Source organism: Amphiura filiformis, chromosome 16, assembly GCF_039555335.1.
Source record: "Amphiura filiformis chromosome 16, Afil_fr2py, whole genome shotgun sequence".
Classification (NCBI taxonomy): domain Eukaryota; kingdom Metazoa; phylum Echinodermata; class Ophiuroidea; order Amphilepidida; family Amphiuridae; genus Amphiura; species Amphiura filiformis.
The window spans coordinates 18,051,156-18,067,999 of NC_092643.1; the positions used below are offsets into that span (position 1 = coordinate 18,051,156).

Consider the following 16,844-nt stretch of genomic DNA (forward strand, 5'->3'; position numbering starts at 1 on the left):
AGCATCATGCAAAAGGCGTTTTATTCAGTGGCGGCACTACGGGAGAGCAATTCACTCTTTCCCCAACCCCCACTGGTCTTATTGGGAACATATAATTCTAGAACGTATTCAGTGATTCGTGCAATGACTCTTCATAATTGAGGAATTAGGAATCTCGTATGTGATCCAGTTTAAACAACTGGGTGCTGAGAGAATAAAGAGCCGAACGTGTACGTGGTGTTCATCTAGTCATGCTGTAAGGAGCATTTTATTTTAACGTCAAAGCTATGCTGAAGTGAGCCTTCAGAAATACGCTTAAAAACAACAGCACTTTTCTATATACCTTTTTGATTTCAAGAGTACGGTTGAAAATCTAGTTCTTGACGTGGCACTTACAAACTTCAACTGTCAATAAGATCGATTTGCCAGAGTCTCGCTCGGAGAAATGAAATGAAAATAAAGTGTTTCCACATGAAAGGTGCTAAGTCCAATAACTGCAATAAATTAAGTATGAAGTAATTGACTTTATTTAATTCAACGAGATTTATCAAATGCTGTACACATAATTCAATGACAAGATTATTAGAATTTGTAAATTCAAACTCTCTTTAACAAAAAAGTAACCTACATATGTAACATATTCCATTTTACGACATTATAGGTGTCTCGAATAACATAGGTAATGGATTTTATTTTCAATTTTCTAATCGCAAAATTGAAAGTAAATTCATTCATTTATTTTATTCAAGCAATGTCCTATTTACCATGCTTCGAAGCAGTCACTTCAATTTCCAGGTTAAGATGTGTTTAATGCACTCAATCAATTGTGCGTGCCCTGGATTATGATGGCAGACACGGCCTCGTTTTACCTCCTTGACAGAAAAGGTACTCGTGGACGTAAACAGTATTAATATTTGCTCATTTGGTGTCCATGCATTATTTTTTATTTATTTATTCGTTTTCATTTTTAACTGTAAGCGGAATCCTTGCCCTTTCTATTGAATATGATGAAACTATTGAATAAAAAGGTGGCCAAACTTTTATTATTATATCGTTTGGGTTTTTTGGGACCAAAAGATTTCTTGTAAAAAGTAGTTTGTTTCAAGGTCATTTGAACAACTTGAGTACATGTATAAAAGGCCGACTTGATGTCATGTAAAAAGTTGTGCTGTGTTCATTCAGTCACACGGAATGATTTTGTGCACTAGAACATGCAGAAAGGTGAGGGTAAATATTTGGCACAATCCAATGTAGGAATTGAAAAGGTTGTTCAGTAAAACTTGAATAATAGTGGAAGTCGTGGAGATAGTAACTAGTGAACGAAGTAATGGCATCTGGAATAATACACACGTGATTACACTTTAATGCCGAGGTAAAGTTGAATGTTGAAATAAAATGATATGAGTTCATGTCTAGTGATATGCCTAGTGTTACTTACTGGAAGTTGATTGTATATATAGCACAGTAATTATCAGACTGGATCCTAGGACTCTGAAAAACTTGCAGGATAACAGGGAAAAAACCCATCCCAACCACACTATATTAATATTTTGCAGTAAACCTTTGACGAACGCGCACTACCGTGATGTTGCAAAATCAGAGCTAACAACGTGTACGGCGCCAATTCATTCATAAATTTCCATCCGGAAACAGCAGATTGCCTCAGCAGCCAATCAAGTGCGTTTTAACGCTTAATTACGCGAAAAATATACTTGATTTACGCTCTCGTTAAAGGTTTACCGTTTATTGCAAAATATTATATTACCAACCACTCATATTACATCCAAACGCCAAACGATATCTGTGGCTCCGAGCCACAGTAGCTCTATTTGAATGTTGACTTTTTTGTTTGTTTTGACATCAAACCCGGGGTAAAGTGCACTTCGGCATGATGTATAAGCTGACATAATTGTTGACACCAAGTACACTTGTAGGGCCTACTGTATATAACAATATTGAATAGTCGTGCTATATAAACATGATAAATGCGCAACCAGAATAACATTTGGCCAAACTGGAGAAAATAATATTGTGATCTCGAACACTTTACCACTGCTCATCTATATCAAGTGCTACTAGTACCATTACATGTCTGCGTTTTACGCTTTCTTTGTTGACATGATACAAAACTGTTGACCCAAAACTTTGTTCTTGAGTACACTACATTGAAAAAAGGCCATCGACAAGTAACAACTCGGAACTCAGAAGATTGGATAACACATATACCTACTAAGATGACGATGTTTTATCAACTAGTTCAGAATCTTATCATGCAGGACTCGACAACGGTTCTCTTCGCTTTAATAGCTTTTACGTTACTATTCCTTACCATCAGAAGTAATCGGAAACCATCCAAGAAGTTTCCTCCAGGGCCCTTATATAGGTGGCCTATATTAGGGAACCTACCAAGTCTAAACCCAAAAGCGCCGTTTAAAGGACTCAATCAATTGGCGCAAAAATACGGACCAGTTTTCCGCCTTCAATTTGGATCTATTCCGGTGGTTGTTCTAAACGATTCTGTGTCGATACGACAGGCGTTTCTAAGACAAGCTGAGGAATTTGATGACAGACCTAAACTTCTTGTTTTTGAAATAGGATATCCCGGAAAAGGTATGTGCTACTTGTTTTTGTCTTGATTTCAAGCAGTTGCCGAAAAAACTAATGGAGTTCCAATATAGAGGAGCCCCACAGGGCATGGAATCAAGGGTAAATATAACAATATGCCACATATAGGCCACTTCCTTCAAAACGAGCCTTGCAATTTTTCTGACAATTTCACAGTATGCTGTATGAACATGTAGAATCAAATGGTTGCCTTATCTGCTCTTCTAATAAAAAGTCCTATGATATAAGTAATTACGCTTAGGTGAGATCCTAGCTAGGACCTTTCTATCCGACATGGGTCAGTATGCTGGGTGTCTCAGAATGATAATCATCACTACTTTTGTATTGGTACACATAACAACTTTTTCATACACAGTTGAGTATCAATACAAAGTTGAAGTTTATTGTTCGATTTTTGCCATCTTATGTTAATTAAAAGCATATTATGAATATTGTGTTTGTGCAACACGGGGAAGATTAACAATGGGGGAGGGGATGATTTTATGGACTATACTCCCTAGCAAAATATTGAGGAATTTATACCCATCCCCTGGGATCTACGTCTATGTTCATTGCTGCAGGTCTCTTTCCGAACTTAGATTCAACGGTTTAATAACGCAGGGAATCATAGCAGGCAATTGCAATTGATACGGCAGAAGGAAAGGACAAATGAACAGAAGGAGGGAATGCGATTCTCGGGAAGTGGCTGATTGGAGCAGTTACCAATCGTGGTTAAAGAGTCTTTGAAAAGGAGGCCTCTTAAACTAGATGCATCAAAGACAAATGATCACTTTGAGTGCAACACATGCACGTATTTATTTGTTTGTTCCTTTGTAACTGATTTTTTTTTTCATTTTTTTTCACCAGGGTTAATTACCGCACACAGTAGCCTAGCTCAAAGAACACGACGACGATTTGCGTTATCTGCTTTCCGTGATCTTGGAATGGGAAAGTCTAGACTGGAAGAGCAAATCACTGAAGAAATCCAACGTTTATGCAATTTTATATCTAAACATGAAGGAAAGGCGTTCTCACCATTTCGACCTTTGGATGTGGTGACTTGTAATGTCGTGTGCTGTCTTGTTTTCGGACATGGCTTTGATTATGACGATCCAAAACTATTGCGCATTCTCAACTTTCTGGCACAAGTCTTTAAAGATTCTTCTACTATTGCAAACTTCGTCCCATGGATGCGATACTTGCCATTCTCAGGATATCAAAATATCAAGCGACTAGGCCCTAAAAATGAAGAGTTTTATAAAGAAATGATTAAAATCGGTCGTGACAATTACACTCGTGGAGATTCACGTACTTTTATCGATATGTATTTAGATATTCAGGAAAAAACTCAGGATGAAAATCCTGACAATGCTGAATTGTTTGACGATGAAAACTTGCTAGCGTGCATAAGTGATCTGTTTGCTGCTGGAACAGAGACATCGTCCACTACACTTAAATGGGGTTTGCTTTACATGGTACTACAACCTGACATCCAAGAAAAGATTCATGCCGAAATGGATTCCGAGGTTGGGCGTAACAGACTACCTACTTTGAAAGACAGACCTCGACTGTTGTATACTGAAGCAACACTACTTGAAATACAACGTCTAGGGAGTATCACTCCTATTGGAGTGCCCAGAGCAGCTACTATTGATACAAAGCTGTATGGCTATGATATAGAACAAGGCACGATGATCATGCCTAATCTGTGGGCAGTTCATCATGACGAGAGAATTTGGAAGGAAGCGGAATCTTTCAAACCAGAGAGATTTATTGATTCGGATGGAAAATTGAATCGTAGGGAAGAGTTGATACCTTTTTCGATTGGTATGTATTACATTATTCTGATAGGTCTATGGGATGTACACTAAGTGAAGTATAATGTTATAGCTCTGCCAAGAAGTGGAGTTCAACGGTGAACAGAGCAGAGCGTGTCAAGCGGGTAGACAGGGTGAACGAAGGGCTAAAAGGCAAAAACTAAAATGAAAAAGGCTAATAAAGGAGATGTTAAAAAGGCCCTGCACTGCTGATTGTCCATGGACCCCGAGGCTCTTGCTTCGCCTCTGATACAGACGCCACACAGAGTCCCCCAAACTGACGAGTTTCCACCCTGGTATTCTCATCTCACACACTAAACCCTCATTGTGTATGATTCTGACCCTCTCAGATGGGGGGAGGTTGGTACTAGCTGTGGAGGGCAAATCTGCACTACTACCAGAGATAGTTGACATCATGGGATGCACCAAATGCATGATAGAAATGGAACAGGAGTAACGTTTTGGCGGGAAAAGGTCTTCAAAACCATATCAAAGTATTTATTCCTCTAGTCATAAGGGTTAAGAAAGTATATAGTTTGACCTATCTAGGACGTACCGTTCTTGAGTTATTACGGAAAATGTCAAAGGTCACGGTTTTTGGCTCTATGGGTTAAAACATCAAACAACTCTATTTTCACAAAATAGGTGACAGTGTGTTCATTTGGATACAACAGTTATAATAGACTAGTATTGCACAATCTACAGCCTGTCTCAAAAAACGTTGTGCAAGTGAATAGCGCCCTCTTTGGCAGTTAGAAAACACCGTTGTGGCATAATGCTTACATCAACGTCAAGGCCGTAGTCTTAGGTCTCCAATACCGTTTGTTCTGTTCAATTTGCATATACAGCCCTATTCCCTAGTAAAAGTGGCACAATTGTGATTTTACCCTTTCGTTGTTAACTAATCATATCTCGAGATTGAAAAAAGCAAATTGAACAAAACAAACGGTATTTGAGAGGTACGACTGTGCCCTTGACGTTGATGTAAGCATAATGTCACAACCATATTTTCTAATTGCCAAAGAGGGCGTTTTTTACTTGCACAATTTTTTGAGACAGGCTGTAGAGTGTTTCATTACCTTCGTAATGCATCAAAATAGGCCACGGTCAATAGGCCTTAATGATACTTGTCCTAATTTGCTGTGTTACCTAGGTAACAAAACGTCATAGATATTGCAATTTGCGATCTTTATTTGAATTTATACTAATATTATTAATTTCTTGTTTTCTTTCATTTTTTTAGGAAAACGCAAGTGTTTGGGAGAACAACTGGCTTTGATGGAACTCTTTCTCATCTTTACCCATCTTCTCCATAAATTCTCATTTCGTCTACCAGAAGGAGCTCAACCAAGCCTGGAACCAGAAATGGGTGCGACTCTTGTTCCTCAAGAGTATAAAGTAGTGGCAGTACCACGTTAAGAATGCACTGGTGGGACAGGGGGTGGGCCAATTATATTATTATGGGATGACCCATATTACATGTGCGCGTTCCCATATCCTTGTTAAACCGTCCCGTCTCAAGATATTTTTCCGACATCTATTACCATGTTTTTATTCGTGTTATTGTTCGAGGGGACTCAACTTTTGAAGTGACGGGTATGTGCCTATCAATAGGCCCCTTTTCTGAAGTCGAATATAACCGATGACCCCTTTTTTTAAAGACCACCCGATGACCTCTTTTTAAAAGAAATTTATCATCAAAAGGCAACTAGTGGAAATTAATAATGAGGAACCTTTCAAAAGCGATGAGAATTGCGCTAAATTGTAAGTTTCTCATTTCTATGAAACTTCCTCATCCAAATGATAGAGAAATGCTAATTTATGTGTCAACGACCTGTCACATTGTATTATCGTGTTGAACTTTCGCATTTAAAACAATTTGACAGGTTAATTAGTATTTCGCATTTATTTTGATGAGAAAGTTTTTTTCGAAATGTTACAATTTTCTATTCTCATAGTTTTGTCCAATTCTCTTCGCTTTTGAACTAATTCTCTGTCAATAACATCGATTTGCCATAGCCTAAAAAACTGCAGTAAATTAAGTTGGTATTCCTTTATTCAATACAACGAGAATTATCATTTCAATGCCAATTAATATTAGATTTTATGAATTCAAACTCTGTCAATAAAATATTGGTTCAATATTAAAAAATAGCCAACATTTGTAACCAATTCTATTTTACGACATTATAGGTGTCTCCAATAAGGTAATGGATTTTCAATTTCCTAATCGCAAAATCTAAAGTTAATTCGTTCATTTATTTTATTCAAGCAATATTCTATTTACCACGCTTCGAAGCAGTCACTTCAATTTCCAAGATAAGACGTGTTTAATGCACTCCTTCAATTATGCGTGCCCTGGATTATGATGGCAGACACGGCCTCATTTTACCTCCTTGACAGAAAAGGTACTGTTGGACGTAAACAGTTTTAAATTTTTCCGTAGTACACTCTTATTTTGTCGATATAAAAATACTTAACCAATCTTGAACTAGCGCTGGTTATGTAACTTTCGCTTCTATATAATAGAGGTTATCCGTGTTCTATATAAGATGTATATCCTATCAGTGACTGCTATACCTTGTTTAGGACTTCCAAAAGAAGCACCTGCATGTGCAACCATGAATGTTTCAAAATAGCCCGCCAAAGTCATACAGGTAACTCCGAGGTCGTGCATTGAATTGGCTTGAATGAGGAATACTACGGGAAGCAGTGCCTTTTGTTAGAAGTCACACATGAGGGAAGTGGATAACCTCTATAATTGGTTAAAAGACTTAAACCTTACCACTGTTTACAACCTTATACAATTGTTGCTGGTAACCAATAACAAATGTTTTAAGGGTTGAAGTATTGTTGGAAGAACGATTCTTCATCAATATATTATTGAAAAATAACACCTTGATGTTTTGCAACAGTTCAGTCTACAAATTATATACTTTGAAAACTTGCTTGATTGATTGTTGTTAATGAGTTATATCGCTTTAGGTGATGTTGTTTCAACTCTTTTCAAGAACAATAGGACCTACACGTACAAAAGTATATCTGTGATATTTTAATTCTTCTACACGCTCGCTATGAAATGATAAATGCATTTTTTGCCAAAGCTCACTTTCATTCGCAAGATGCTGTGAACATCCAAATCGCAACAGTTTAAAATAGTTACTAAACCTTAATGATTTAAGCAACTGCATGTTTAACACTTTAAACCACTAGTTGTTTAAACGCTCTTTGTTGTTTACGCAACCTTAACAATAATAATTGCTTAATTGCTTAAATAAATAAATGATCAATAGAAAATTTAGCGATGTACTCTTAACTTCTATTAAAATAAGAGTGTAAGCAGAATCCTTGCCCATTCTATTGACAAGGTAATGGTGCGGGTCGATATGGGTTGGCACCCACTTGGTGTTGGCTAGCTTACGCATTAATTGTTGTTATGATGTGTTGATTGTGGCATTTGCCTTCGCAATGTGGGTCTTAAAATGAAAGGCGTCGATCCAGAGTGACTCCTAGGTAGACTGGTGTAGGGCAATATGGTACTTGAGTGCCTGACTAAGTGCAGCTGGATTGCAAATTACCTCGTTGGAACAAAATTAATTATTCTTGAAAAACAGTCCACGAGTTGAAACCTTTTTGAGCCTTTTTATATTAAGCTTTTTTTATTGCATTATCAGATTGTTGAACAAAGATTCATGACACAACTTACATCTTAATTTGAAACATCCGAAAGAATTCATGATCAGATGTAAATGGTGTGTCATGAAATGGTCTTTGTAGTTTATTGCCATCATCATAAACAATAACACGAACATGCTTAAGTGATGTTATAATGTTTTATAACATTAATCTCTTGTTAATGTTAACTGTGAAAGTACTATCATGATTAAAGCGCATTAACATCGAATATTGAGGTTCTGCTTCTCTTTTTAAAGTTACAGGAGCACCAAGTCCCAGGCTTTAAAATAAGGTTTTAATACAATTTTCTTATATAAAGTATGCACAAAAAGTAACGCAGCTATTATAAATACACCTATAGGTCCAGAACTAATGATTGTTCTCATAGTATTTCAACATAGAGAGAAGGATGATTTATTTATGCGCATTTTGATACCCCATTTGTCAAGTTTCGTTCAATATTAATAACACAGTAGTGCTTTTTAAGAAAAATACCCTAATATCAAAGTTGCAGTTTACGGCGATCAATGGTTTATTATGCCAGCACTGTAGCACGTAAAGTTCGCCAATTTCTTCGCGCTTACTTCAAATCAATACAAATAGCTGCAATGTTTAAATTCGGGTATGTTTCTTTCAAAACACTGCTGTATTGTTAATATTGAACAAAATTGGACAAATTGGGTATCAAAATGCGCGTAAATAAATCGTCCTTCTTTTTATGTTAAAATATTGTTCTAAAGCTATAGGCGTATTTATAACAGCTGCGTTTCTTTTTTGTAGAGTTTATGTCAATGTATAGTATATTCGAAAATCTATAAGGGGATGTGTTATGATTCATATCATTTCCCAAATAATAATTGATTTTGTTCAAGACAAATCAGATTAATAAGTATTGATTATTCCCTGTTACAACTATGCACCGTCCTATACATTAAAAAAACCAAGTTCTGTAAAAAAACGTAAATATGCGACCGCAAATGCCGGAACATCTTCGTAAAATTGCTTTGTACAAATAATTTATCGCCGTAAGAATATGGAAATTCTTCGTACTGTTACCCGGGACTGTTACGGTAAAGTTCGAAATTTGTCATATATATTTACAGATAACTTTTACGGATAACTTTTATACGCCTGTCACACTACACCGAATAGGTCTTCCGTACAAGAAACGGATGGTATTTTAGTAAATCCGTTGTTGTTCGTCAATGATCGTTTTATGTTCTTTTTATGTCCTGCTATCATCCGCCAAATGGGTTTCGTGTTAGGTGATGTTCGTTGAGTCCGTAGGCAAGTTTTGTGCATGCAAACGGAGTGTACCGAATACACATGTTCGGTATTTATCCGATGTGTGTTCGTATGGTGCTGCATATTGCCGGAGTTTGTTCGCTCTCCTTTCGTTCATGTTCGTTCTTTGTTCGTTGCACTCGGCCCGTGTTCGTTGCAAATACGTTCCTGTGAGGCCTTCACTACCGGATAGCATATTTTTGCATTCGGTGATGTACGTTGACCCAGACCGTGTTAGTGTCACACTACACCGGATCGGTCTTCCGTATAAGAAACGGATGGTATTTTAGCAAATCCGTTAGTGTTCGTCAATGTTCGTTTTATGTTCTTCATATGTCCTGCTATTATCCGCCAAATGCGTTTCGTGTTAGGTGATGTTTGTTTAGTCCGTCGACAATACGTTTCAAGTTTTGTGCATGCACAAAACTTGAAACGGAGTGTGCCGAATACACATGTTCGGAAGTTGTCCGATGTGTGTTCGTACTGTTCTGTATAATACCCTGGGTTTGTTCGTTATTCTTTCGTTTATATACCGCAGGTGTTTGCAAGGTTTCGCAGGCGCTTGTGCCCGATGTAGGCCTATGGCGAACATGTGCATCGATCAGGGGGGGGGCTTTCTGAAGGGTGTGTGACGCAATATCATATTTCCCCCAGTGCTTTAGTGACTGACAAGTGAAAAAAGGGGAAAGGAGAGAAAAAGAAAAGAAAGTGAGAAAAATTGAAGAGAAGAGAAAATGTAAGTAGTATTGAGGGAGGGGCACTTTCTGAAGGGTAGAGGACGCAATATCAAATTCCTACCAGTTTTAGTGATTGACAAGAAAGAAAAAAGAAGAGAAAACATGGAAAAGGTTAAATTGTACGTTATTGAGTAGGCCCAGGATAGTATATAGTAAGCCTAAGTATAGGCCTGTGATTATTATAGGCAGTGCTTAAATGTGGTTCCTTGGCCCAAAAGCCTGTGAAAATTACTGCCCGCCCGTCGATATGTAGGGCCCATGACATTTTGTCACCAAAGTCAGTATTTAAGACGGACTTATGTCTATTACTGACTTTAACATATCAATCCATGCATGCTTTACCTGAAATTACGAGTCTGAAGTCTTATATCTAAGTGTCAGTGGATCAGTGTAACATTTTAAATTTTGCAAATTCAGTTCGGGCCTTCTTTGTTTTTTGTCAATAATAGTGTAAAATGATGCACCAAAAACAATTTTCCAAATTTTCCATTTTTAAAACTAAATTTTTACACAATAGGCCTAGGCCTAATAATGTAAATAGGCCCTACAGTCCCCATGCAAATGGCTTCAATTGGACCTTCATTTTGAAAAATGGACAAGTATTCCTTTTTGCTTCTGCTATGGACATCCACGTGTTATTTTTAAAACAATTGTTTATATTATACGATAATGGTGAAAACTTTTCAATGGCTTCGATTAGGCTTTCGTTTCACCAATTTGCGGCTGTTTCAAACTAAAATAGTACCCAATAATAGTGCTAAAATTGATTCAAAAAATGACAAATGGCTTCAATTGGGCCTTCATTGTCCAAAGGTTTCTCACCTCTATTGCCCCCGGACGCTGGTTGCCCTGATATATCAGATTTGTAGCCGTTTTGTACTTATTAGTCAATATTTGACCATTTTCGTCAAAGTTTTCCCCCTTAAAAGTTGTCTTTCCCCACTTTGTTCACCCTCTGAAAAAGTGCATGCACAAAACTTGAAATGGAGTGTCGGCGGACTAAAAAAACATCACCTAACACGAAACGCATTTGGCGGATAATAGCAGGACATACGAAGAACATAAAACGAACATTGACGAACACTAACGGATTTGCTAAAATACCGTCCGTTTCTTGTACGGAAGACCGATCCGGTGTGAGTGTGACACTAAGACGGACTGGGTCAACGTACATCACCGAATACAAAAATATGCTATCCGGTGGCGAAATCACCAGTTCGGAAGAATATTTGGGGTGAAGGCCTCACAGGAACGTATTTGCAACGAACACGGGCCGAGTGCAACGAACAAAGAACGAACATGAACGAAAGGAGAGCGAACAAACTCCGGCACCATACGAACACACATCGGATACATACAGAACATGTGTATTCGGTACACTCCGTATCAAGTTGTGTGCATGCACAAAACTTGCCGACGGACTTAACGAACATCACCTAACACGAAACGCATTTGGCGGATGATAGCAGGACATAAAAGAACATAAAACGATCATTGACGAACAACAACGGATTTACTAAAATACCACCCGTTTCTTGTACGGAAGACCTATTCGGTGTAGTGTGACAGGCGCATGACAATCAACCAATGAACGGTCTAGAATGTTATGAGTGACAAACAAAAAATGGTTTATTCCTGAGCAAAACGTGCTCTTATATACCAGGGGCGTAAAGTGTGTTTTTTAGTAATTTGTTATTACTGGTTATCGAAATAACACGGAGCAGGTGGATGCTCAAGTGTAGGTCAGGTTTCATTTCAAGTTTAAGCCAGGATATAGGTTCTTAGAAATGTGATATTGCAAATCATAGTTTGCGAATCCAGCTATTTTATACTCCGATCATAATAGCTATAGGCTATTTAGGGAAGCAAAACAAATATTGATATTTTGCAGTGTCTCCAAAATGGGGTCATGCAGATTGATTCTTTTTATAATAAGTGTATGTTCTAGTATTAGCAAAATGCTGAATCGTAATATAAAATATCACACATTATTTCACCCAATTGTAACAAGCGCAGCCAGAAGTAAAGCAGTAATTGCTACAAACAATTAACCTGACCCGGCAAAAACCGTCTTATTTTACTTGATTGCAGTGCGTGTGTAATGCATATTCCCAAGAATTTGCCATTAGAATAAAACAAAGGAATTACCTTTCATATCAAGTGACGGTAATATATCCTTGACGGTAGCTATTAGGTCGGGTCAATCAACATACTGTTTTTATTCTGATAAATAAATTAAAGCAAAGAACAACAGTCATGTTGAACCATTATACACGTGACCACCTCCGCGCTGCCATAACATATAAGTCTCAAAGTGACCTTCTACATATAGCACGTGGTCTTCCTATACATTTGAATGCAAAGGGGAGCAACAAGAGACCACTGTGCTGCAAAATTGTCCATTTTGTTCAACTTTGTACTTTATTTGTAAACGTTTCTGTCGTTGAATTTTTTTTTTTTTGTCGTCAAATAATGTCGTGCCCATGGGTCACGTGCGTATTTATAAATAATATCGAAGCATACTGGTAGACAAGTCTCCTGAAATCATAGCATTCAATATATGGCATCATTTAATGGCCATTACACATTACAATCAACTTGATAACATACAAACTCAATTACTTCTTCTACCACTATCTAATCTTGTTTCTAATTTACTTAATTCATTTTGTACCCTTTTTTGATCTTCTTATCCCGGGACCCGGCTTCTTATACTCCATTTGAATTATTGTCTTTCTTCATAGCTGGTAATGCGTTTTGTTGACCAAAATGTTTTTGCAAGTCATTCACATTCTGCATGGAAATTTTATCAGTCTATTAATATTTTCCTTTAGTTGTTTTATCATATTTCTACAACACAAAGAAAACAGTTTTAAGGTATAGATAGGGGCATATTTTGGAGATATGAGGATAGAGACAGAATAATATTGACAATCGTATTTCCGAATCAGTTTTATCCGAAGTGAGCATTTTACTATGTGTCTTGTAATCTGATTTTTGAATTAATTTGATTCCCTCTAAAACACCAGGAAAAACAATTGTCACGTTCCAATGACTAATCAATAAAAATTTAATTTGACACATTTCATATGATGTATTTTCATTAAAATATCTTGTAGTCAAGACGCACCAATTATCTATTTTTATGCAGGGGTATATGTATATCGATCGCCATAAAACAATTTTATATTATTTCCGTCATCAAAATGAATGTAATGCCCTCAAGAGAATCAATAATGAACGATTTTAATGAAAATGCCTACCCTTCAGGAACATGTTTTTATTCAGTTATCACCAATTCTTAATCTGCTGTTTACGGATTGCAACGAATGTGGTGATATTTTGTTTTCAATCATTCAGTGTTTGCATATACTTTGCGTTCAGTTTTACACATAAACATCTCAAAAAAGTAATTACCCCCCCCCCTCAAATAATGGCCATTAACGGGCTATTGTATTACAAATCTGTTGGAAGCGGTATTTATTTCTGCGCATTTTGACACCTCATTTGATACGATAGCCCAGAAAACAATAAAACACCGGTCAATTTAATGTAGTGAGGTCCAGATTTGAAAGTTGCTTTTACAATAATACAAAAACATTCAGATATCATTAACAGATTTCCTTCCATTATTCGCCACTTGCACGGTTCCGCCATTATGCACTATGTGCGGGGAGAGCCTCGAACTGGCAGCATACATGAATGGGAATTGAACCAGTCATATAACATTCTGTGTAAGGTTACGTAATTCTTCCTTTCATGTATGCTGCCAGTTCGAGGCTCTCCCCGCATATAGTGCATAATGGCGGAACCGTGCAAGTGGCGAATACTGAATACTAATCGATAGAATTTACCGTAACTGTTAAATCTTGGGTTACATTGATTTAAATGTACGCTGTGACGTCAATATTTAGTCAATTGCAACAAATTTTATAGATTTGTAATACAATAGCCAGTTTTTGAATAATTGCCATTATTTTAAGTGGGTATTTAATTTTCTTGAGATGTTTATGACATTGAATATAAAAACGGTTAATGCAGGACCAATTTTGCATTTTTTTTTTACGGGCGTAGGCCACGTGCGTCAATCCATGGATCAATTATAGGCTATATTTTTAATCAAACTTTTTTTATATAAAATGCGATATAAGTTTCTGAGAATATCAAAAATTACTTCCAAATTTTGATAGATCTGTTAGTTCTTCAGTTATTGGCAAAATTAAAGAGAACTTACTCTTTTGTACATTTTGCACATAGCTCAAGAACGATAAAACCTACTAAATTGTTAATGTAATTTTTAACATTTTCTGAAAATTTCCTTTAAGAAACATGTGTCATCTTTGATAATAATAAACAAAAAAGTTAATTTTTGAGACAAATGAGACCACTGAGCCACACAGATGAACGTTAGTCTCCAAAACTCTATTGGGTGAGCATTGTGCGTGTTTAGTCAACCAGTAAGTAGGGTAAGACTTGTAGTCAACATAATTTTTAAGCGCAGTGATTTATAGTGCGTTACGCACAGGCACAACGCCTATACGTTGATCCACAAGCCTCAGCACACTTTACAAGTTGTCGCTGACCACTACGGCCCACATCATTCCATAAACCTTTTAACAACAAATCAGGGACTTTGCTGCTTCAAGAGCGCACACCCTAGACATTCCACAAATAACCATCGCAACCAGAATCAGCTCCCCGAGTTTCGTACGGGTTACAACGAGACAATTAGCAGTTAGTTCCTTGTCCAGGGGAATTTCAAGCTAACTCGAGAGCGTACTAGGCACCGCTAGGGTTCGAACCCGCAACCTCTCACACCATAGTCGAACGCCTTATCGATTGAGCTAACTTGACTATTGCAAAAATGTATCCTGTAGCCATTTTTACATACGAGCTAATTTCTTCAAAACAATTTGATCAAAGGAGTTCTGGTTTTCTGCAAATTATGTGGCTTTCACATTATGTAAGCACGGAATAATGGTTGAAAACACAGTTTAAAATAATTGTATTACCATATTCGTTGGAAACCACTTGTTATGGGACACCACTGATGTACACGCATATGGAATATATTTACTGCGTTAATATAGGATGAAATGAGCATCTTTCTAGAGCATCTCATTGATCAACTGTATCGATGCGTCAAACAAATTGAAACTCAGGATCTTTCTGGAGCATCTCAATAATCAATTGTGCCTATAATGCCTCACATTGCCTGCAACGTCTGAAAATACCGTATTTGACGCTAATTCTTTTGTCTCTTTGTTATAAATCGAACTCTTTAAACACCGTGTCTTGTTACTCATATATACATTACAACCTCGGCGGGGATGTGTATTAAAAAGTTGAACCTGTAATTAGATTGTGTAATGTAACAAAACAACTCGCATATACACCCTGTGTTAACGTTCTTCGTTAATTACACGTCTTTTCACCCTTGTAGCAAGAAGGTTGAATAAATCAATTTGGAATACTGCGTGTATTGATGATTAAGTATAATATTCATTCAAAAGATTCCATTGTTAACTTTTCTATATAATTTATCATTTACACTTGTAATGATTAAATTAGATAGATATTAGACATTGGTTGGTCGTCTTCATCTAACGAAAGAGGGTGCATGGTTGTTGCCCCTTTACGGTTTTGCATCCGATAGATTCGACCAGGACTCGACCGCCATCTATACAGGCATGGAGCAAAAATTTGGGGTATTCGTTTTCCCTCGGAATGCACTCGAGGCATTCATTGTCATGGATGATGGGTGCATTTGAGAGATGCACTTGATACGCCTGCACCCGAGTACCAATGCGCTTCAGATGAGACGCAGAATTGTTTTCGTTCGTCTCCGCGCACCGTCGGCAAGGATCCGAATACCCCCAATTTTCTCCCCATAACTGACGGCGCGATTGTACGTGGCGGTATAGGGAGTCCCGGTTCTCCTTCTCCTTCTGTGTTGTGGACCCTTTTCGGTTTTTCATCCGGTGTATACAAATGTTTCTAATAAACCTGGTTAGGGTGCATGGTTGCGGCCCCTTTCTGGTTTTTCAACCGGTAGATACAAATGTTCCTATACTATGATCAGCTCGTAATAGGCGAGAATTATTCGGGTTTTGTTACTGCGTAACGCGTAAATTCGCAGAAGCGCGCGTCATTCACGCAATACGCAAAGCGCAGTTCCGGTAGGTGCTGCGCCCAGCTCCAATCCACGATGCTATGAGGATTTGGTCACACTTGCTGGTCTTGGTATGTCGTGCCCATGAGTCACGTGCGTATTTATAAAAGCGCATTTATAAATATAACCGAAGTACACTGCCTGATGCGAAGGAAATCGAGCAAACGAATTGCTTGCTTTGGCAATTCTGCGTAGACCTACTCTAACCTAACGATGATCGAGCATTGTACGGGCCAAAATCCAAAGAGCCAAAATCAAGAGTCTCTGAGTATCCATAATGCTGACAAGGTTGGCATAGTAAAAGTTCGAAAGGAAAATCCTATTCTAATCCTATTCTTGTCGGAATCTTGATACCCAAATGTGTTTTTACAATATTTTGTATAATATTTCCATCTTTACCATGTTTACCCGGGGCGTACAACATTCAGATATACTTGTAATGCAATGTGTCTGATATTTGGAGCCTCTACAGAATGACAAATGTATTTCCTCTCTAATACATTTAGTTTGTGGCAACGTAGGCCTGTGGCACTTCATACAAACATCAGTATACACATAAAAATAGAAAACACAATA

At 37.5% G+C, this 16,844-nt stretch overlaps 1 protein-coding gene across 1 annotated transcript; it reads left to right on the forward strand.

Annotated features, from left to right (window-relative positions):
- Positions 1–2,213: 2,213 nt before the first annotated feature.
- On the forward strand, positions 2,214–6,109 carry LOC140172478 (cytochrome P450 2U1-like). Its single transcript, XM_072195624.1, has 3 exons — positions 2,214–2,589; positions 3,451–4,410; positions 5,644–6,109. The coding sequence occupies exons 1-3, from the start codon at positions 2,214–2,216 to the stop codon at positions 5,817–5,819; spliced, it is 1,512 nt and encodes a 503-aa protein (XP_072051725.1). The 3' UTR covers positions 5,820–6,109.
- Positions 6,110–16,844: the final 10,735 nt, after the last annotated feature.